The following is a 23,230-nucleotide window of genomic DNA, read 5'->3' as shown; positions in this document are numbered from 1 at the left end:
CAAGAAGACAGCACTCCCCTGGCTGGTATTGTCTGCCACAACAGCATGCCTCCTGAACAGGGGATGCCTAAAGAAAGAGATGGTCATTTTCTGAGTGTTTGTCTGTGATCCCCGATGCTCTGATGATGCCTAGGCAGCGGAGTCATTGTGCACTGTTTGGAAGGAATACCTCTACAGACTGTTAGGGGTTTTGCTCAAATAGTGCAATTGCTTATGTGTTTAATAAATCTGAATTTGAGACTGGAATGGTATCACCGATCATTTCATTCCATTCACGCCACCCTTTAACTGAAATTAAGTGCAACAGTCACTGTGCCCTTACCTTGGTGAAGAGGACACGTTGAGGTGGAAGATGGATGGGGCCAAACACACTGCCAAGTTCCTGGGTGTCATCTGATTCACCTCCACTGAGGCAATCTCGCTTAGAAAGTAGAGAAGTGCCTGCAGCACCTCCCGGTTCGCATCTGGCATCAGGAGAATGGCAGCCTGGACAGCTTGCAGCCTTTGCTCTGCTGGGACAACTGAAGGCAAAGAGAAGGGAGTGTGTGGTCAACTATACCTCTGGGACCCTCTGCTCTAGGGATCCCTCTGTTTTTTGGCAGAGCTCCTGACTGAACCTGGGGGCAGTGAGATGAGGCCTCAGGAAACTACGTAATTGTCCTCCTCACAATGAAGCTGCGTCCAGTCCAACAGGCCAAGGCTGCAGGCCACAGGCCACTTCTCATGGAGAGCTGGTCACAGTGACACTTGTTCATGTACTGATTCAGCATGTAAATCCTACCTATTGACATGTCTCAGGGAGTTACGATTAACAGTCTATAATTTCACAAGAGCAAGCTGAAGAACACAACTAGGCAACCAAATCTTACAGTCAAAATACTCGTGACAAATGCAAGGCCTAAGGAAAGGGCCCAGCCAATTTCCTCATTAGGTTTTATGCTGTTCTCCCTGTTCCATGTCAAAGGGCTGCTCTGGTCACTGCTCCCTGCCTGCCAGCCCCACAACAGGAAACAGTTAGTGCTGGCAAAATGTATGTCTAGGAGAGTTTACCACAAGGGCATCTACTGGGAGGGGCAAATAAAGAATAAAGTCTGGCTCTCACACAACTGCCTCTGTTCCCACAGGCAGACTCTCCACTCTTGGATTTTTGTGGAGACACCTCAGTGACAATGGCTTGGCTGCTGAGTCTTTGATTTTCATTCTTAGCCAGGCAACATCCCTTGCTTTGTCTCTGACCTGACTCTAGAGCTTGGGCCACCTCTGCCATTCCCAAGGACCCTGCCTCGCTCTGCTCCTGTGGGTAGCACTTACATTGGTAGATCTGCAAGAAAGTGTCAGTGAGCTTGCTAGTGAAGATAGGCTCTGGCAGGTCACGGAAATACTGCTTCAGCATGTCCGCCACATCATAGGCGGATTGCCCGTCATAATTCACATTGTTGGGGGAAGCTTCATTCATGTCTCTCAGTGCTTGGATCCGAGACTTCGACCCTGACTTTCGGAAAATGCCAACCTGCCCAGAAGGAGAATTGGAGAGTGCTCAGAAAATGCAGTCTAGCGCAGTCCACCAACATAGCCCTGAGTTACAGCCAAGTTTGGAAACAATGTCAGATCTCACCAAATCAAGTTCTGTTGGCACAAGCTCAGCCTCTGCGCTCCACTGTCTGGGCAACCAGATGACCAAGACACATTCTGTGATGCCCATCAAGAGACTGTCCCAATAAGCTTATATTCTCCATAGCACAGGAAGTGTGGCCCTGAACAAGGGAAGGCTTAGAAGGCAGCAGCACTCAAGAAGAAGGGGTCTCAGATCACTGGCTAAATGAAAAGCTCCATTCCTGACTCTAGGAAAAGCACATTGGCACACTGTGTGAAGGTTGTGCTGGGCACCCAGGTGAGGACTTTAGCTTTGGAAACAGAGATTGGAATTAACACTGGAATAAGCCCCAATCTTCTGCAGGGCACACAGTCCCATCACCACCTTGATGGTTTTCCTGGCATCTGCCATTGCCCATTCCAAAGCAAGAAATATGTACCTCCAATATACAATGCTGGTGGTGGCAGCAGGATATGAGATTGGATTCTGAAAAAGGAGGCCTCTTCCTCACCTACTGAGAAGGGTGTGAGACCTATACTCATTAAGAACCAGTCCCTGAAAGACTGGGACTAAAGAGGTTTCCAGGGCAAACAATGCCACACCTCCCTGAATGGCAATATATGATGTTAAGGAGCAGCCCCCAATGGGATTAAAACAGTGGCACCCATAGAGGAATTGTCCTTCTCACTCTATGACATAGTAACATCTCCTGCCATGTTCGGGCAGTACTGAGAAGTCCTGGCCAGCTGATACCAGACTGAAAGGGGAAGGTTCCTTGCGGGTTAGCTATGGGCAGGGAAATGGACACTCCCAGCTGTGCTGCCAACAGCTGCTCCTCACCTGGTCTAGGCACTTGCTGCGGATGTAAAGCATGGCTTGCTGGATGCCCCGGGGCAGGGGTTGTCCTGTCCTCTGCACGGTGATCATCAGCGAGACTCCAAAAACCATTTTGTCCTTGTAGTCTGGGGTTTTACTCCTCTTCATGAATTTGGGCACAGTCCTGTGAGAAGTGAAGACGTAAGTCAGAACAGCAATCACCTTCCCTTTGCAGCAAGCTGGAGATTAGGCAGGGAGCACTACACAGACACCCCCCACCCCAGCTATGGACAGAATATTTACACAACTACAGCAGGGAAACACTGAGGTGTTCTCGCGCATTTCTCCAATCTCTTCCCTCCCAAAGGGCTTCACAGACCACATGCATCCAACACCCCTGAAACGTAAATCCTTCTGGGATAGAAGGAAGGCACCATGGCTGCTTCCTAGTGCAAACTTCTTCTAGAAGCCACATACAGCATTTACTGTTCACATACAACAAAGAAGACTTCCATCATTTAAAATATCTTCTGTTGTCGCCCTGGGCACAGATGGAATTCACCATCTGCCACAGCAAGGTGAAGGGCCATCAGTGGGGCCAGTGTTTAAATTTGGAGTTTCAGGGAGCATAGATGTGAAATCTGATGCTTAGCCCTAATCGTCCAGCTTCCCACTACCACCTCCTCACATTCACCCCACCAGCTCACCATGTCCAGGCATGTTTTGGGGACATAGAATCCTTCTCCATGATGGCAGTAAGGCGAAGCAGTGAGCATTTCTGGAGCAGGTTCAGCTGAGCAGATGACTGGCAGTTGATCTCCAAGGAAGCAGAATCCAAGCGGGGCTGGGAGTTCTGAAAACTGCACCAGCGCAGCTTCCTGCAAGGAAAGACAGAGTCAGGGAGCAAAGGATCCCAGGGCAGTTTTCAAAGTGCAGGGTGCTTGCTTCCCATTCCACCCATAGCTCCTGGGTGCTGAGCACATGCCCAGGGCAGGCACCCAGTCAGCAAGCACTGTGCCCTCCTTTCCCCTGACCAGGAGTGAACTGAGATATCAGTTACCTCCAGGAGTAGAAGGGTTGGGCAGGTTAGTGTGTCCACACCGAAACCCTCCATCCCAAACTATGCACGAAGGGACCATTTCCACTTAGATCTCCAATGCTGTGCATCATTTTGCTAGATGCATTTTCTTTTGTTCCACAGAACTACACTCGGTCACCTATACAACACCGGAGGTAACCAAGAACGCCCCCAGACACCCAGCTGTGCCCCAGTCTAAGTAACTATGCCATAGGGTTTGACCACACTCTGACTTATCATGCAGAAAAGACCGTGATTCCCACAAGTCTCATGTTAGTACTTAGGCTCTATCATCTATCCCTCCATCAAGGCATTTATATCATACCAGCCCAAGGGACTTCCAAGGATCTAGGTGAGAGTCTCTAGTGTGAAAGAGATGCAAGCCTGCAGGACATTTACAAAAACCCATGCTTACTTTGGGCAGGAGACTCTTTTCCAACAGTAGGAAGTACCATGACAATTTGGCTGAGGGTCACCATGGAGATCCATCCCAAAGTAGGGTGAAAACAAACACCCCAAGTCAAGGCTTCCTTTGTGAAGAATGAATGGAGCTGAACACACTCAGTAGAAAGCAGCTCTGCCCAGCCTGGATGGTGCACAACTTTCCTCAAACCTTTCTGCTCTGACAAGGCCCATGCTCTGTTGGGGTGGATCTCTATGTGCAGGGAGATGTGAGTGACTGTCACAGCTGACTGTAATGGGAAACTGCCTAGCTAAATGCCCACACCCTCTTCACCAGCAGACAAGTTACCCTCCACTATTTAAATATGCAGGGCCTGATGAATTAAAGCAACAGGGCAGCTGAGTGGATGCCAGTTTTTTTTCAGTGAGGCAAACCATAAGATTAACGTCTTTAAGAGCAAATTCTTGGGCATTAATTTTCTGGTTTCCAAACAAATGATCTTAAGGAAAAATGGCAAAAGCAAGGCTGGATGAATAAATTCAGGTTTTTCTGTGACACACTGAAATACCTGCGTACTTGAAGGCCACCACCTTGTAATGGCCAAACACTATATACGAATATTGCGTCCCTCCGGGAATACCACCTGTATTTGTTCGGTCCTCTAGAGGGCACCAAAGACTCAAACTCTGGCTGCTCTAAGCCTTCCAGGCTGGTTCTTGTTCAGAACATGCTCAGGAAGCAAATGTTTTGTTTTATTTTTACCAGTGTCTTCATTAGTTTCATAGCACTTCAGCCACGGTGAAATAATCAGCTGGTAGAGCTCAGTGTCCTGCACCTTGGCCAGCACCAGCCTACATGCCCAAGGAACATTATTCCAGGTTCTGGTGACAATAGGGACTACTGTAATAAGCAAATCGTGGAGTGTTACCAGAAGAGGGTGTTATAGGTAAGGCAAAAGGGATTTCTCGGTAGAAATAATGCCTCTTGTACCGTTTGCCAGTGACTCTCCATAGATTAAGCAAGAATAACACTGATGCTTCTGAAGGAAACTGGAAGTAAGCTCTGAAGGAAAATAGGATGCAAAACAACACAAGTGTTGACGATCCTTAATATAAAACTCTCCTCTCCAGAGAGGAGACTCATGAGCTGCCAGGGGTCACATCTGGGATAAATTAGCCCCAGAATGAACCTCTACCTCATCCTTACAGCATTGAGACCATCTCTTTCATCCACTGGAACACAAGCTGCCACTAGGAGGAGTATCCGAGGGGTCATCCCCAAGCCAACTGCTCGGGGATGTCTGGCTGGCCTACCTGCAAGGTCTGGTGAGCGATGCTCCCACTCCCGAATCTCTGCGCTCCCTCATCTCGATCTCCTCAGCTTCGTTCAGGGAATGGCCTGTACTGCCAAAGTCACTGGTGGAGGTGCCAACGTCAGACATGGACTGCTTTTCCAAGTTGAGACTGGACATAAAGGCAGGCTCCTCTCCTGAGTCCATCTCTTCTTTCCTCTCTGCTTCCCCATCTGGGTCTGCGTTTACCTTCCTCTCTGCTTCTCTGCCTAAGTCTGTCTTCTCCTTCCTGTCTACTTCTCCACCTGAGTCTGTCTTCTCCCTCCTCCCTGCTTCACTGTCTTGCGTAGGGATGATAGCCTGATACCAGCTGTCCACTCTCTCTACCAAATGCAGGACATAGTCCAAGACGGAATCAAGCTGTTCTTTGCTGCTGGCACATTGGGGCACATTGTCGTACACGCTCATTATGCTGCTGATGGAGCTGCATGAATTCCGCCTCTGACGGGACCCACAGCTCATTTGAGGAGAGTCTGCCGAGCCACTGCTACTGTCATCCAGGCTGAACTCTGAAAACTCCCTTGCTTTGTTCCCTGATGTCCAGTTGGTCAAGGACCTGTCACACAGATGACACAAGCTTTCAATGGAGAGAGATTTGGGGAATGTCCCTGGCTTGTGGTCTGCAGGAATGTGGATCAAATAGTCACTGTATGAATGCCACTGGTGGCTTTCTCTAATGGACGAGCTAGTGCCATTTACCAGGACCTTTCTACATTGCTCCAGGTCGACCCCACTGTGTTTCAGTTGACAGCCTGTTTTGCTGCCTTTTAAGTCTGATACATGGTCAACCCCATCTCCTCCTGACAGAAACAGATTTTTGTCAAGGAGGGAGGGAGACATTCTTTGTCTGAGGGAGGTGGTCTTGGCAGCTATAATGTCCCCGTTGGCCTCCACAGAATCACACTCTGGTTCGGTTGCTGTCTCATCGCTAGTGGCTTCCTTAGGTCTGGAATCAGTTTTCTCTTTTTTCTTCCTTCGGAAAGACTCTATCCTCCGTAGAAAGCTGCGAGACCTCCGCTTTTTTAGCTTATCCTTGGAGCTCCCAGTCTGGTCCTGGGATTTGTCTGTTAGAGACTGGGTACTAGAGGTGAAGGTAATGACTGCAGGGTCCTGGTTGGGTGACAGGTCAGGCATGGTGACCACGCTGCAGAGGGTGTCACCAGTGCTGCCTGTGCTGGTATTGCTATGGAGTGAAGCAGCCTCCACATTGGTGCTGAGGTCTGTAAGGACACTCTCATGGCTGGATGCCTCCTTTACAGTGTTCAGCACCTCTGAACTGTGGGAGAGGGACTCAACAGAGCCAATTCTGGACCACCTTTTACTGTCCTTCTGGAAGGTCCATCGGTTGCTGATGGCACATGCATCTTCATCCGAGTCTTCATTCTGCACCAAGAATAAGAACCACAGAGGATCAACACAGACCATATGAATCATCCAGCATAACATAACCATGCTCCCCCTGAGTTTTGCAGGGCTACTTGGATCCACTAATAACCACATATGTAAGAGAAAAGCCGTAACACATCATCATATGGTGTTTCATATGGAGAAATGTACTCCATATGAAACACTGTAGGACACCAAACAAATCCATTTCACCTTTTATGCAGTTACTTTTTGGAGGAGAGAGACAAAGCATTCATTGTTTTGTCCACTGCTGGGAAACTACTGCAGGGGGTTGCTCCCTATATTAAATTCCCAAGGGCTTTGTCCATTCTATTTCTAAATGTTTTCGTGATTGTTCCAGCTACTTCAAAAGGTTAGAAAGTAGAGAGAAGAAACACGGTCCTGTCCGGACTTCAAATATTTGTAATAGCACTGCGTGCCCTGCTGCTGTGCCTCTCTCTCCCACTGTCACTTTCACACAGCCAGTCCCTGAGCCTGCCTGGTATGAGCATTTTTAGGTTGTAGAATTAGAAGAGAAGGTTCCTCACCACACAGTGAAGCGAGTCCTACAACGAACACTGCAATTGCACCCAAGTGGGAGGGGGAGAGATGGAAGTATTTGCTTTTGAGATATATTAGTTTGTATTAAAAGTATTTCTGGGTCACAGTTCGAGTGTTGGGACAGAACAGCTCCTGGCCTTTTAGACCCAACAGACAACACAGAGGTCAGGCTGCATTTGACTTCTGGTGCCCCACAACTGTTACAGGATTTAAATTTCTACCTACTTTTTAGGAATCAAGGCAGATTTTGGGAAAGTTTGATTTGGCAGCACCTCTCCAAAATACAGAGAGGGGAATTTGGAACAAGGGGTACCCATAGAAGCCATTTGTTCCATACTGATTTTGGTCCGCTGTACACAATAGAGCCATTATTTATCACTTATTAGAAGACGCACAGGGACCTCCAATGAATGTGCATCCATAATCTAATGGTAGTTACCAAGGACGCAAGGCACACTACAGTAGAAAAGTAAGTGTAAGAACAGAGTCAATAAGAGGAGCAAATGGGCCCAAAGTGTCAAAACTATCTTTTTTTTCTTGCTGGAAATTTTTACCAAAGCTGAAAAACATGTGAACAGCTCTGCTGGAATGGAAACCAAGGAACATGCTACTTTGCTGGTGGAGAGGAGTATGCGTGGAGTGACGTGCAATGCCTTGAAAAAACCATGCAAGGACAACCAACTGCCACCCAAACCCATTCTTGGACTAGAGTTTGAGATAGCAGTGGTGTTTCCCCCCAGCCCACCTAAAGCTCTGGATATTTCTTTGTGATCTAGATGTTGGCTTCTTCATCTGATACCTCTCCCAGCTGTTTTACTAACTCCTATCAGAAAACCATCAGCTACATTTACCCCTGAACACCACTGTCTTAGTAATAATCTATTCTCTATCTGTCATTTCTATTTTTAATACTGTTCCCTCATGACTCCAGAAATAATTACAGCACAAACAACTCAAAGCTATCCAAAAACTTCCTTTCCACCCTCATTTTCTTTCTCAGGTTGTTTGTGTCCTCGAGGGCTGGCAATCCGGACACTGAAACAATGCCCCAAACTCTGACCTTCCTGCAATTTCTGCAGGACAAGTGGAGACCTTCAGCTTCAAGGTGTTAAGCCTGCAGCTGCTATAGAGCCCAGGTGGGGCATGATGCTTATATAGCCACAGTAAACAACATATTCATAGTAGTGTTTTATTGTCTGAGACATATGGGGTAATTTTATTCACCCCAAGGGACCTCCTCTGCAAAGCTAGGTTTCTTTATTGATCCATCCTGCTAAAGAATTGCTCAAGGAAATCCCCTTCTAGTTTATGTATAACAGTATGGCACTGCATTATGGCTCGTCTAAAAGCAGCTGCAGACAGACTCTACCTCCCCCCTACTCCAGCTTGCTGCTTTGAGACAACTTCCCATCTCCAGGAAATTTACAGAAGAGCTCTGCTAGAACAGTAAAATATCTTATTATGGTGAATAACAACAAGTTTGAGTGAGCTCTAGAGACAAACTACCTGAAGCATTTTTTTCCAAGGTTCTCAACAATATGGAATTCACTGAAACAGGGTAAATGGAAATCCCAACACCAAGTCAGCCATTGACAAGGGAAGGCATTACGCCCAAAACAGAAACAAAGGGGAGAAACCCAGATCTCACCAAGATTCCCCGGCCTGTGAGATCCTCAATTTGCCATCAGGAATTTGGTATCAAACAGAGAAACAGAAGTATTAAGAACAATACTAGAAGGCTCCCAGATAAAAGCCAGCTAAAGCACGTCCTTCAAAATCTGGCAGAACAGGTGTTCTCACATGTTCCCAGCATGCACGCTAATAGATTTTCTCCTGGATATCACCCCTTCCACTTGTGATAATGGAGCATTTTTCTCCTGACCCCTCTCCTACCACCTGGATATTACATAACATCTTTGTGGAAGCTACCATATTATATGAAAATGTATTATTTGGTAGGGAAGATTTTTTTTTACCAGCTTTTTAATATAATTTAGCAGGCAGAAGTGAGGAGGGGCAGCACCCTTTAAAAGCCATGGAGCATATTTGGTTGCTACTGCACTGAAGTAGAACCCACTCCTTGCAGCTCTATGGCCTTGCTGCACCCTTGCAGCCTCATGACTTACCTGTTTCTGCTCACAGTGGACTTCCAGCTTCATGGTGGCACATGTGTTCAGGGTCATCAGCCTCCTGCAAACAAACAAGAGAAGCATTTGTCTCCTTTTCATCTCCTGCTACTACAGCTTTTTGAAAGGGCTCTTATGGCAGCATCTTCACCTGTCCCTAAACAGCTGGGGATCAAATGGAAGCATGGAGATTGGGGGAAGGCAAAGCTCACTCCCAGTGGAGTATAGCCCTGATGGCCTGCTCAGCTGAACAAAGAATGGACTCCTCACATTTGCCTTTTGCACAAAATGAAAGTGCAAGCATGTGTGTCTTTGGCTTCCCAACTGAGTTCAGACTGCTCTGACATGCCAGTGGTATAACACTTTCATCTCATGCCAAAGCCATTTTACAAGTATCTAAGTCAGAGAAATACCCTGCTCCTTTGTGATGTAGGTTCCTGGATACTCTGTATTTCAAGGATCTGCAGTTACTCTAGTTACACCTCTGTGTGCTCTAATCAGGGAACAGCACCCCTTCAGAGACCTACCTCTGACCACACACAGCACCCTAGCACATGACTGAGTCGTACATGGCCTGAGACTGCCTTCCAAATCCCATTTGCCGCAGGTTCCACAAGCCACTTGCTCTGCTTTTTGAAGTTTCTCTCAATGGACACAAGTCAGCCCCATTCACTCATGCTGGAATGTAACCGTGTCCTCAGCAGCTGTTCTCCACAGACTGTCAGCCTGGATTGGGCACTTCAGGTCGTGCCAGAAAAGTGCATTTAATTCACCTTGGTACTGAAGGGGTTATACATCTTAAATACAAAATTACCCTTTTCCTCTCAAGAAACCAATTCATCTCTTTTTTTTTTTTTTGTAAATCAAGATAGCCGTCTCCAAATACACCACCAAGCCCTGAGACTTTCAGAGTATAAATGAGAGGAGCCAGCAGCAGGAATTCTATAAACACCACTGAACTAATTAAATTAGTAGGATTTGATTTAGTGACACAGTGCATTTGAAGATCATTTGAGGTTAGTGGCCTGACTTCAAATCATCTTCAGTCTACACCTGAATATGTGTTCATCATGACTGACAAGAATGCCAGGACTGGAGAGGTAAGGAGACTAGAGCAGGGATGAGGTCTATAGGCTGCAAGTCTGATGGGACACAGCAGGTTTCATGTTAGAATGAAAGTGCATTGGCATAACTGTGTAGATGGGAAGGCTGTAGTTCAGGCCTGAGGTGATTAATCTGCCTGGGATCCAGGAACCCAGGACTGGAAAAGCAGAGTGAGCCCAGAAGTAAGACTGAGGTGCAGTGACTGGGTTGAGTGAAGGTCTGTAACAGCAGAGGATGCTACAGTTCAGAATGAAGATGCAGAGCTGTGCAGGTCCTGGTTTAGATGGGTGGGTACAGGTGAAATGAAAAGGTGTTCAGAAGCACAATACTGCATACATCAAGGGCTGCTGCAGACCAGGGATTCCAGTGAACTGGCAGAGCAGGCCAGCTACAGTCTGCAACATAAAAGGGAAACTGCAGTCTGTCAGGACAACAAGGCTCTGGAAATGCTGAGGGAGGGAGCCTGAACAGCTCCTGCCCACGTCAGGTTGGGCAGTGCCAAGACCTCACCAGTGCTTGCATCCTAAGCATGAATACAGTGCTTCTTTCCAGTTACATTGTGCAGCCAGCCTGCTTGCTCAGCACCCCCTTGATGACCTGACAATGGGATCCTGGGTAATTTCCTTGCTTTCCAAGGTTCCTGGGCACATTCCCATAAACCTCAGAAAGAGCTACAAAACCAGCCTACATCAATTAGTGGCTCACAGCCTATCTGCTCCCTCTAGTGTGAAAGGGCTTGGCTGTTGGCGTGTAAGACACAAGGTCCAAGCATGAGTTATGTTTGCGCCTTTGTGCATGGGAGCTCATTTGAGTGGTACACTGGGGAATACACTGCAGTTCGCTGGCTCAGTTTACAAAGCTCCAGGAAACAGCCTAAATGAAACAAAGGGCAGCTCATTGAAAGGTAATACAGAAATCCAATCAGCCTCTGCCTGTACATAAAACTGCATGTGCAAACCAGCATGAGAGAGAAAGGGGCAGAGACAGACCATCCTAACTGTCTTCCAGGGGGTGCCTTGACAGAGAAGTCCTAGAGACTGCCCATTCCTGTCCCAAGTGACTGACCCTAGAAGCGGTCCCTCCAGAGCACTGGGGGAAGATGCTCTGTCACAGCCCAGGATGCACCTCCCTAGTGATAAAACAGAGAGGACTTTAACCCCTTGGGCCGTGTCCAGACGAACGCGACTGTGGGGTACATGGCGCCGCAGACACGTCTGCAGTGCCACATACCACACGCTCAATTGTTCTCTGCGCTGCAAGGGAGCAGCGTGGAGGGGGTTTTTGACCCCTGAATATCCAAGGGTCAAAAGGCCCACAGAGAAAAAAAGCAGACCAGCACATGCACAGGCAGCACACGCTGCTCAAAGGAGGAACCCGGTTGCCTGGAACCACACTGCAGCTGCCAGCCAGGCTCCTTGCAGCAGAATTGCCACTGCTGCAGCCCTGGGAGGGCCCCAGGACCACAGGTAAGGCTGCTGGTGGCCCCAGCCTCCCCTGCCCCCCCCCGGGGTAACTTACCGTGCGCCAGAGCACATGTGGCACAGGCGTTCCCCAGAGACAAGCAGTGGCCGTGCAAGGTGCACTGCTGCTAGTTGTCCCTGGGGTACTAAATGTCCACGCATGTCTGGATAATTGCAAACCCAGTGCCTTTCACCAGCAAAAATTCTGATGGGGAAAAAAAATCCTTGATTTTTCTAAAAGAAATGGGAAGAAAAAGTGGCAACAGGAGGTAAAAGGAAACAGCAATGATCTGCCTCCCCACCGAGGGTGTTTAATGAAATGCTCTAAGGTGGGGGAAGAAAAAAGCTGGCTTTGGCCATGAAGCACATGACCTACTTGCCTGTTATTAAGTCACTCAGGGCAGTCAACTAAACTGCTTTGACATTTAGCTGACAGAGGATTAAGCCTTGTTCACTTAACTCATTGTTTAGATTCTGGGCAATTTAATAACAGTTTCCCTGAGGAAGCTAGTAATATAATGGACAGTGTACAAGCAGGGAGGTAGAGAGAAATCCCACCAGGTGGGAAGGCAAATCCTCAGCATTAATTTAATTAAATCTCTGCTGAACTCTGCTGGAGACACCCATTTCCTCCCTGTTTGCTGAGATTCTGAGGAAAAGGCAAATGGCTATGAAACTGTCTGGGAAAGGTCTCAGGGCTCCCTGCAGGAAGTGGTTAGGTATACAAACCTGATGGACATTACACGCTTATAGTTCCAAAGTGGTCTCCTGAATGGGTCTCAGAGAAGTTATGAATCAGTCTGTTTGCATGTGCATGAATGCAGGACTGAACCTGCAGATGACCAGTGTATGAAACAAAGCCACAGAGATTCTGATGGGGGTTAATGTGTACAAGTTCTGCAGGCACAAAATCTGACCTATCTGGGGAAATGAAGGCTCAGAGGCATGAGGTGACACAGCCAATTGCTCCACAGGAGTCGGTGACAGAGCCAGAACTAGAGTTCATGAGTTCCTGACAGCCACTACCCACTTGAGACTGCTAGACCTTGCCCCTTCGGGTGTGTCTAGACTAGAGTCTGTGGTTCCAATTTTACCTAAGTTAATACATCGCTAATTAACTTGTTCTAAGAGCTTTTGGAAATGCTAATATAACACACACTATATAAGGCTTGCTCCAGGGTGCAAAGACTATGTCTGCATTGCCAAAAAGGTGCCTTTTTACTACCAGATGACTAATGCCCATAAGCTATCCTGCTTAAACACCTAAGGGGAGACAAGGCCCTGTAGTTTTTATTGTGAGATAGGTGGGAAATACAAGTGTTAACTTCACCTGGCTACCTCATCTCCACTGGGAGACACTAGGATGGTAAAGCAAGATAAGTGTCATTAGTTACCCTGTTGTAAAAGGAAAGCCACTTTTACACAGAAAAGATAAAAACAGAACTAAAAGTCTATATTTATCATAGGGCTCAAGCTAAGTCTTCATCTGAAGGTCCCAAAAACTAGCTAAACTCAGAGTGAAGGTTTCAAAGAGATTCCAGCAACTGAACAGAAACCAGTAGTCTAATAACGAGAGGTCTGCAGTACTGAAGGACTAAGAAAGACCCTGCATTCATAAGACCATAATGATTCCTGTGGTGAAGAAGGAAGATTTTCCACAACAGTTTCTATCCAGGATGGCAAAGGGACTTAGGTAGAAGCACAAGACGTGGCCTTATGCAGAACAGGCAGCTGCAAAGCCAGCTGCATGCCCAGCCTGTCACCCTTCTGGAAAGAAGTCAAACAGCCTTCCACTTTGTCCCTTGCTGGCTGGAGAAATTCAGAAGCAAAGGGATTATATTTACAGACTTTTGGCAGAATGAAAGAGATGAAACAAAGAGTGAGCAGGCATGTGTGTGCTAGCAGGGGAGAAAATGTGTATGGGATTTTGTTTTCTTGGAAGAGCTGCATAGTAAATTTCCCTTTTTGACCTTCTAATCAGCTAAATGCTGCATGCGGCTGCCTTGTGGACCCCAGAGATTACATGATGGCTTTGGAAAGTCAGCCTGAGGCATTCCTATCCGAGAGCCGCGGCTCCATTTATGCCACCCACCGTGCACACTCTTTCCAAAAGCACTGGCAATGATGCAGACTATTGCGAGCAACCACCTGAGCAGGCAGAAAGAACCTGTTCTAGGTTAGCAGGGCGAAACAACCCCAGAACAACACAAGCCACCCAAACACTGACACATGTGGAAGCAAAGAAACATAAAAGCTCTAACAGAAATAGATTGGAACCCGGGAGCTTCAAAAACCTTTCCACAGCATCCTTCCGCTTTTCCCCAAAGCTAGACCAAGGAGAGGTGCAGGGTGAAGCAGTTCATATCTACCCAAGAGAACTGTAACAGAGAATGCGGCCATCTCCATTAGAACAGCCTCAGCATGATAATTAAAGAAAACAGCAGCTATGCTTAAATCTGGCTTCTGTTGCAGGTGTTGCACCGGTCAGAGAAGGAAAAAAAGGGTCCTGTTCATAAATACCCATGCAAGCTTTCATCTATGAGGACAGTGCAGGGACATAGCTATGAGGAAGGATATTGGAATATAAAACAAGGGAGCTAAGACTCCTAAATCAATTTGAAATTTGACTAAGAACAGAGGAGTCAGATACAAGGGATGTGACAGCCCTTTCCATTAAGTATTTGGTCTTGGTCCAAATACTTAAATATGAAAACAATACTAAGAAAGGCTACTGCTTAAATACCAGGACCGATCCTCCATCAAAAATATATGTATGGCATAGATTGGTGCTATTTTCAGCCCTCATGATATAAAGAGAGAGATGCTTTCCAGTGAAGTACTATGGAGGTACTATTCCCATGCATTCATACAAAGGAGTCCAATGTCTCTCAGGCCAATCACTTCTTACGAAAAAGCTCCTTAGTCAAAGCATCCAGAAAACTGTATAGTCCATGAAACAAAAGGGATCCATCACTAGTATAGACTAAATCCACCAGAGTAGAATCAGCTGCAGCAAACAAACTTGCCCCTGCAGGATTGCTGCGAGAGAATTCAATTCCTGACAAACCACTCAAGATGATAACTGGCAGTCCTCTGGCATTTTACCTTAGTACCTTGTTCAATGCACATTTGCTTTCATTCACATGTGACATGCACACAAGTCAGCCAGGTGAAAAGCTGCACACAGATGGAGTTTCTGTCTATGCTAACGCAAATAAACAAAATGTCCTTTCTATAGCTTGAAGATGTAATTTCTTAAGCACTTTTCATTTGTGCAAGATATAACTAAGTCCCATTAATATATCTAAATCAATACAAAATATGCCACAGTGAAGAACTATTCCTTTTCCTCCATACCCCATGTGGCGTGAGGGGATACTACACAGAAACTAACAATAAACAGTGGAGAATGTGAAGCTACTTCAGAAAAAAAACCCTAAGTTCTTTCACTGAATCTTTCCATATTTCTAAACAGCAATCCAAGTGAAACCTTTTAGGAGAAGCTGAGATATTTAACTCCCTCACGTACCCCACCTCAGCTGAGATCTACGTGATTTCCCCTCACCTCTGTACATGCGACTAGAATGGGAAGGTAAACTGACCAGAAAGCAAGAAGCCATGAGAAGGCCTGGAAGCATAACAAGAGAAGCCTGATTCTGAAAACTGTACAGAAGATGCAACAGATCCAATAACATTCAGAGATGTGCCAGCTTCTGAGGTACAGATCCCAACCTGACCTTTGAATCTTACTATTAAGGTCATGATGCCCAACTTGACAAGACTGTCAATGCACAGACTTCCAGTGCGTAGTACTTGTTTCATTTCTAAATAGAGCCATAAGGAACTGGGAGTCCACAGGCAGAACATTTAAAAAATAAACCTATAGAGAAAGTTTTTTACAAGATGCTTCTACTGTACAAGAATTTGGTTTTTCCTCTAAACAGAACAAAGCCATTACCCATCCAGTGGAATAGCGCATCCCAACCCCATGTTGTGCAGGTGAAGGAAACAATACTGAAAGAGTAAGGCATGACTAGAGGGAATCAGCATCAGGGACAGAGTGAGAACTGAAGTCCCCTGATCCCCCTGCCTCTCCTTTCTAGCCTCATACCTAATCCATTAAATTGTTTTGCCTCTATTATTTGTTACTCCTTTCTTAGGGAGTTTTGCTCAACTTGATGTTCCTGGTTAGGCACAATGCAGGGGAGCAGGAAGACTGATGCCTGAGGGGTCCTCACTGTTCCTCTATTCTTTGTATAACTTATTTTGATGTGGTGATCTTTACCTGCACAGAGATGTGAGGGAGTCCTCGTCCAAAAAGCTGTGGTCAGTCTTCACAGAGGTGATATCAATAGGGAACAGCAAGGCTGAGGAAGAGAAGAGCAGGAGGTGGATTAGAGTCTCAGCTTGTGAATCACCAACTCCAACAGAAGACAAAGTGGGGATTTGAGGGAGAAGATAAGTGTGGAGAGAGGAGGAGGAGAGATATGGAGAAAGAAGAGAAAGGAGAAGAATGAAAGACAAGCAGAGTAGAAGGCTGGAGGCCTTTTGAACTCCAACAACTTGCAGTGTAAATAAGGATATGTCTCTATGGCACAGCTGAGTGTTACAGAAGGCTACCAGAGCTACTTCTGGGCAAGCCAGGAAAGGTACTTGGAACAGTACTGCTAAATTAGCATGACACCCTGTCCAGACTAGTTAGCTCTAATAAACAGCAGGGTGCACTACTGTGGGCAGAAAACCAGCTTTGCTGCATACCCAAACCAGCTCATTCAGGTATATGGTACTTCACTGTGTTGGGCAGATACACCCCAAGAGCTGAAAAATGCCATTAAAGCTGGGGCAATACACGTACAGTGCATCACATTACCACATTGAGCACCTATCCCAGGAGAACACCTGCAAAATACTTGCTTCCCTGGGACCAAAGAGTGGGAGAGGGAAGCAGTGGTATCCTTCCCAGTGGGTCGTATGCAATATGCCACTACTCTATGAATAGCTCCAACCTGCCTTGGGAGTTTCCAAGGCAGAGTGTTCAAAATACATGCTCCAAAAGGAAGAGTAAAAGGGCTAACCATATTCTCTGCCCACTGTCCTCCACTAGAAAGATGATCAGCTGCCGCACATTTTGGCACCTTCCAGAGGGCAACCGGAGAAGATGGACAGAAGGCAGACTAGGAGAAAGATGAGCAGGCAATAGCTGGGGTCTCAGTGTCATGATGATGAGCACAGGAGAAATGCAGAGACTGGAAATATGAGTTAGACAAAGAGATGGTGCTGGAAAGGGAAAAACAGGGTATACAGGACAAGGGATACCAGATACAAAACCAAAGATCACTGAGAAATGCCAACCCCATTACTGAGCTTCCTAGCTCACCTGCTCATTCTCAGACAGGCAGTTTCCTCCCTGCAGAGTAAATGCTCCAAGAGGAAGTAACCCTGACATGTCCTGCACCTCTGGGGAAAACGCTTTCCATTTTTTAAAACTGCCCCAATCATGAGCTCTAGCTGCTAAATCACACACTCCTTTTAGCAGCAAGAGAAAAAAATATTTTGTTCAGAACATTTGCTAGCAGAACTCCATACAGGTGTGGGAGACCCATGATGTGGACAGGGGCAGCCTGGGGGAAGGCAGTGCCATGCCAAAGACTCTCTGTTAAGCTTATCAGTCCCTGTAGTGAACAAGCCATTTTAAGAGCTTAGCCTGTGCACACCAGACAGCAGAATCCCACCTCTGAAACTGCCCTAGCTACACATCCACAGCAAGGCTCAAAACTAACTTCATAAGGGGAGCAAAACTGTTCTATAACCAGAGGCCATGGCACCAAACTGATGCATCAGGACTTCCCCTGCAGCCAGCTCTGGCAACTAAGGGCTCTGGGTTGAGCATAGCTGGTCTGCATCTCTCATTAGCCTTCAGTGTGCCCATGGCTGTGGTTCAAATGAAGAATCTTCATCTCCCCCCACAGGAAGGAAAAAAGAGAGAACAAGATTGGGAGACCGCACTTACTGTGTTGCGATACCCTTCTCAGACAGTTCTTCTTCCTTAACTCATCCTGAGTCAAGGAAGTGATATGGGATGTGGACAGCACAGCAGCCCTAACATTATCACCCAATTTGCCCCAGCACCAACTCAAAAGACATGAGACAGGTCTCAGATAGCAGACACATTTGCTGGCTTCCAGGCAGTTGCTGGAGGAGAGAATGAAGTTAGCACATGCTTACAGCAGTGGTATCTTTAAAGGCAACTATCACTGCCTCTCCATCTCTCTTAGGAGCTTCCGAAAATACTGCAGGATGGGTGCTAAGCACCACCCAGGCAGATGAGTTCTGTATGGCAAGGTCCCTCTGCTCTTTTCCTGTCCCTTTTTAAGGTAGCTCTGCTTGAGAACCTATATACATGGTTGCACTTTACCTATCTCCTATGAGTGCAAAAGCCTAGCTGAAACTGAAGCTGTGAAGTGCAGGCTGCAAAACAGAATGAGACAGTAAGGGACTGATCTAACAAAGCCTAAGTTGGGACAGGGTTTTATTTTCCAGTATCTAGAACCAGATATTTGTCCCCTTTTGTATGAGTGAGGAGCAACCCAAAGGAACTGGATATGGACCTCACCTATAGAAATCTGGCCAGTCTCTGCACTGGGATACACAAAGAGGTCACCCTTAAAATAGAAACTAGGAACAAACAAGCAGCCTAGGAAGCTATCAGTGAGGTGGCATTTTGTATACATAATGTGCTTGGAGGAGATGAGTGGAAGTGTCTAAACTGAACAATAGCTGGCTTTGCACCCTGCCTAAAGGCTCAGCTTCCAGCTATTGTTCTAGCCTTCTCCTTCCCTAAGCTAGTTTATGCTAAAGCTGCAATTATTCAACACAGGCCACCTACAGTGGGACCAGTGGCCTCCACCATCTCTTAAGGTAAACAAAGTAAGGAGACAGGCTTTGCAAGGGTTAATTTGTGAACTGGGCGTGTGAGAAGCAAGTCTGTTGGACGTATCCAGCCATTCTCTCTTCATATGTCCTTCCCTTCAGGGACCCCACAATAAAGTTATGTGACCGATTTCAAGCAATGATCTGCTGCATGCTTAGATAGTGCATAAATCTTGCTACTAACTAGTGAGCGGGGACAGGACACTGTCACCAAGGACAACTAAGTACAGAGAGGAAAAATATTCATTCCCACTCCTGTGCTACACCAAATTTAGCTGTACATGTGTCACCGCCTCCAGAAAACACTTATTAAAATATTTGGAGACAATGTTATCTATTCAGACTGGTCTTTCTCTGGCCTGGCCAGGCATCTTGTGAGCTTTCTAGAAGCACTGCTTGAAGGGGAGAGGTTCAGGAATGCTGAAAGGACAATAGTGCGACCAGTTCTCCAGACCTCTGTCATGTTGGAAGGTTTAAAGTTGTAACGTACAATCAAACAATTAGTGAATTGCCCTCTCTGTCCCTTCTTCTTTCCAGACTGGCTTCAGTGCTTTGAAAAACCTGCAGTGACGACCTGCATCCAAAGACACAGAGGAAAGAACCACGCACAGAAGGCAAAAATTCCTGAAACCTTCATGGCGGGAAGGCCTGGAATGCATCCCCATGGTCTGAACAGGACCACACAATCAAATTTGGCTCTCTACATCTGAGTCTTGTTACCTGAAACTCTGCCAGAGCAACCTAGCACAATGTCATCCTGGGTCAGAGCACATAATTAGCCAGTGAACCCCTGACAAAAACAGTTGAGCAGCCACTGTGAAGACCCTCCTGAATCCCTGTTACTCACACATCTCTAAGCTTCAGCTACCAGCTACTCTGAATCTAGCTACACAGGATTCATCCTCTACACCAGTGTTTCTCAACCTGTGGGTCAATATATGAAAGGGTCGCAAACAAACTTTAAAAAATGGATTCTCTTTTAAAGGAACTTGAGGCCCTGCATGCCCTACACACCCACCCCCTGCCCCACACACTGGGGGGCAGGACTGGCCACTGATGTTTACAAATGAGTCTTGGTACAAAAAAGGTTGAGAACCACTGCTCTATACCAACAGAAGGCTCCTCTGAATTCTCTGGTTTGTCTGTCTTTACAGTCACCCACAACTGACACCTGGGTATTTGCCTTTGGAGCCCATTATCCTGCCCCAGGTGCTGGCCCAAGAGAAAAAAAGGGCTTGCTTTCTCTTCTTGAAAGTTAAGAGCTGTCTCAGGACTTCTCCCAGCTGGAGATAGCTCAGGAATTCACTAGCAAAGACCTGGATGGCAGGAAGTGAAAGGGGAGATGAGCAAATTAACACTTCTCCCATTGCTACCCCAGAGAATACAGCAGAGGCAGCCTTACCTTCATAAAGCTGTGCATACTGAGGAAATCCTGCTGCCCGCAGCCAGTCACAAGCCTCCTTGGCCTCGATTTCTGAAACAAAGCAAATTAATTAGTTTGAGACTCTCAAGCATCCAGAGACATTGCATTAACTCCAAAGAGCAGCACTATGCACGAGACGCTGGTTCACTCCACACGTGTTCAGATCACTACTCGTGGCCATGAAACCATTTTTAAAGCACGTAAGCCAAAGTCCATGGTATCTCCATAAAATGGGCGGTTTAGAAACTGTGTATCCCTTTTGGTAGCAATCACTCCAAAAGCACTGGTTAGCATGTTGTTGGTCAGCTGGAGACCACATCAAGAGCTTTAAGAGCACAACCCAGACAGCACTTTTACAGCTCCTGGGGCTAGCCTTTATTAATTTTACATGGAATAAGATCAGTGATGAAGGGAAACTGGGGCCAAAGCTGCTGTGTGGCAATTCTGAGTGGCAAAGTGCAGTTTCTCCCTCTCTACTAGAATCAGTGACACTAGCATAGAATACGGTGCTACTTCACAAGGGTGGTAGAATCAGGGTCACTGTAGTTATACCATGAGAGACCTGCCCCAGACCCCTGCACTGAAGTATGGCTGGTGGCCTGATCTCCAAAACCTCTAGGCATGCACAGCCCCCAAGTTCTACAGCAGCTCTGAGAATCAGACCTTAGGGCAAGAACCCAGAGTGCTGCTCTCAAGCAGACAGACAAAGCTTGTGAAATGAAAAGCAGGACAATTAAGAGGTTTTCTGTAGACTTTAAAGGGGTCCAGCTGTGAATTATTGACAGTGCTGTCAGTGTTTCTTCATACATGGCCTAAAATGTCTCTTGATGACTCAGTACAACAGCCACAGACAATTTAGTTTCTGGGAAGTTCTTGCAAGTTTCAGAACTTGTGGAGTTGGGAAAAATCAGTGAAATTCCCAAGCAACTAGGGAGAGCTGTTCTCTGATGTCGGGAGTCCCACTGCTTAGTAAGATTCAAGTTTGTGATCGTGACCAACACTTACTATAAAATACAGAGAACCTTACTGTAAAATTACTGCAGATTTTTCCCTGCCCATTTCCCTGTTTTGCAGCAGCTCTGTGGTGATATTGATATGCACATGGCCAGATCAGGCAAGAGCATCTTGAAATAAACCACCATAAATGCCATTACCCACACCAACCAAGAGTACTCAATGCGTTTATTCAGGACTTGAAAGAAAAAGCACAAAACAAACATTTCAGTCAGGACTCAGCCAAAACCCTGGACCTGGATACCTCTGAGCTTTGGGGAAGAAGGTTTGGTAAAGGAATATGGATCTGGATCCAACTTTTGCAGCTGTTCCTTAACTTTACAATAGGTCAAACCAAACCCCTGGCTCTGAATCCACCCAAATGCTGAAGAGTTCAAAAGCCACAGGTTCAAATCCAGATCCAAACTGTGGGGTCTTGGTCAAGCTGTCTTCTTTAAAATTAAACTAAAGTTATTTTGGAAAGTGCATGCGGGATTGTCTTGCTCCCCCAACTCACATCAGTCACTAAGTGGATAATATATACATTTTGGAACAAGGCAACACAAAAAAGCATGCTACATGCAAACTACAAAGCTTAGAAAAAACAACCTGAAGTCAGTGCTTTATGATCCCTAAGAAGGACCACATTGTATGACTCTGATTCCTACCGTCCTTGTTCCCCACCACTCCCCTTCCTGCACAATATATATTTCCAGAAGAAATAAAAAATCAAGTTTTGTTTCTTGTTTATGAAAGGAGAGAAAACATGTACTGGCAACCTAAGGGAGCTATGCTTAATTGAGCACAAGGGCTAAGAGGGAAAGCAGGTCATTTCTAGTTTAAACACTTGCTATATGTTCCAAGACCCCATCAGGATGAACTTTGCCTGTATGATTGCAAATTAAATCATGTTGTACCTTCCTTTTCCCAGAGGATTTTTATTAAAAATAAGAGTCTTTTAACCAAGAACCAAAAAAATTCCAGATTGCATTTTAATTCTCTTCAGCCATTAAAGATGCTAGCCTGAAGGCCATGGAGAGCAAAGTCCTCTTTTACCCATAGAGCATATACTGCCCAGGAAACATCCAAGCTTCCTATAAACATCCTCAAAGATGCCTTCCCTGGGAGGAACCCTTAGCAGAAATTAAAATCCCTGTGGCACTTTCAGTCAAGAATCTGAGGAATTAGATGAGGGAGCCAATAGCACCTGCAGTTTTTTTGATGTAGCTATCAGTCCACCAAGAACTAGACTAAGCCCCTCATTTTACATTGGTCACCAAATAAAATCTAGATATTTTTCTTTAAGGCAAATACTGTAAATAAGAATTTTTCTAAAGAGAAAAATAAAGGAATAAAGACCAGCCACAAAAAAATTTTTTTCTTTTTTTGGCACATGCTGTTATGCTGAGCTTACCCCTTAAGGTAGACAGATTGAATTGATAAAATAATATTGCAGAGCTGATGCTGAGCAGGTCTGATCTACCACACATGCAACCTCCAGGACTCAAAGAAGCAAAAACATTGGCAAAACAGTATTTTCTTCAAGTAATATTCAAGTTGCAGGCAGAGGTAGGCGACAAGACAGCAAAAGTCCGTGGAATCAAAGAATTCTCCATAGACTGAGAAAAGCTGCCTTCTGCTCCTCCACAAAGGCAGGGAGTGGCGTGTGCGCAGTAGGCAGGTCTGGGATCCAAGTGAACTCTACTTCACATCACCAGTGGAAATATGAAGTCAGAGAGCGACATTTCCTTCCCCTCCAAGCAAAGTGGTTCCAATATACACTGAATGGAGGAGGGGATAGAAAAGTGAGAGGAAGTCTGAAATGTGCCTTTCTTTTAGGCAGCTGCAAACAATTTCACATGTCTTTTAAAGTACAGTATTCACCCCGAAATGATGAATCCTGTGTTTTATCCCAAACCACTTCTTATAAGAAAGGATTCTAGAGATCAAATACACTAGAAACAGGGTGACAGACTCCACACAGGATAATCTCCCCCAGCACCAC

The 23,230-nt window shown here is 46.1% G+C and overlaps 1 protein-coding gene across 12 annotated transcripts in view; it reads right to left on the bottom strand.

Moving 5' to 3' along the window:
- STARD8 (StAR related lipid transfer domain containing 8) overlaps positions 1-23,230 on the bottom strand; it is a 122,712-nt gene that overhangs the window by 5,596 nt on the left and 93,886 nt on the right. For 8 of the 12 annotated variants that reach the window (XM_090061156.1, XM_090061161.1, XM_090061159.1 and 5 more), the window contains 8 exons: positions 20,212-20,283; positions 16,165-16,246; positions 9,316-9,379; positions 5,205-6,625; positions 3,118-3,288; positions 2,435-2,594; positions 1,312-1,510; positions 323-521 (listed from right to left, as the gene is read on the bottom strand). In XM_090061156.1, coding sequence (XP_089917282.1) covers positions 323-521; positions 1,312-1,510; positions 2,435-2,594; positions 3,118-3,288; positions 5,205-6,625; positions 9,316-9,379; positions 16,165-16,246; positions 20,212-20,283 — 2,368 coding nt within the window. Of the gene's footprint in view, positions 1-322; positions 522-1,311; positions 1,511-2,434; positions 2,595-3,117; positions 3,289-5,204; positions 6,626-9,315; positions 9,380-16,164; positions 16,247-20,211; positions 20,284-22,639; positions 22,905-23,230 lie in introns of those variants that run through there. The other 4 variants (XM_090061167.1, XM_090061166.1, XM_090061165.1 and 1 more) reach the window with 2 other exon arrangements.

Source organism: Crocodylus siamensis, chromosome 8, assembly GCF_052110815.1.
Source record: "Crocodylus siamensis isolate JL-2025a chromosome 8, ASM5211081v1, whole genome shotgun sequence".
NCBI lineage: Eukaryota > Metazoa > Chordata > Crocodylia > Crocodylidae > Crocodylus > Crocodylus siamensis.
Note: the sequence above shows the minus strand (reverse complement) of the source record. Positions and strands in the feature narration are given on the sequence as shown.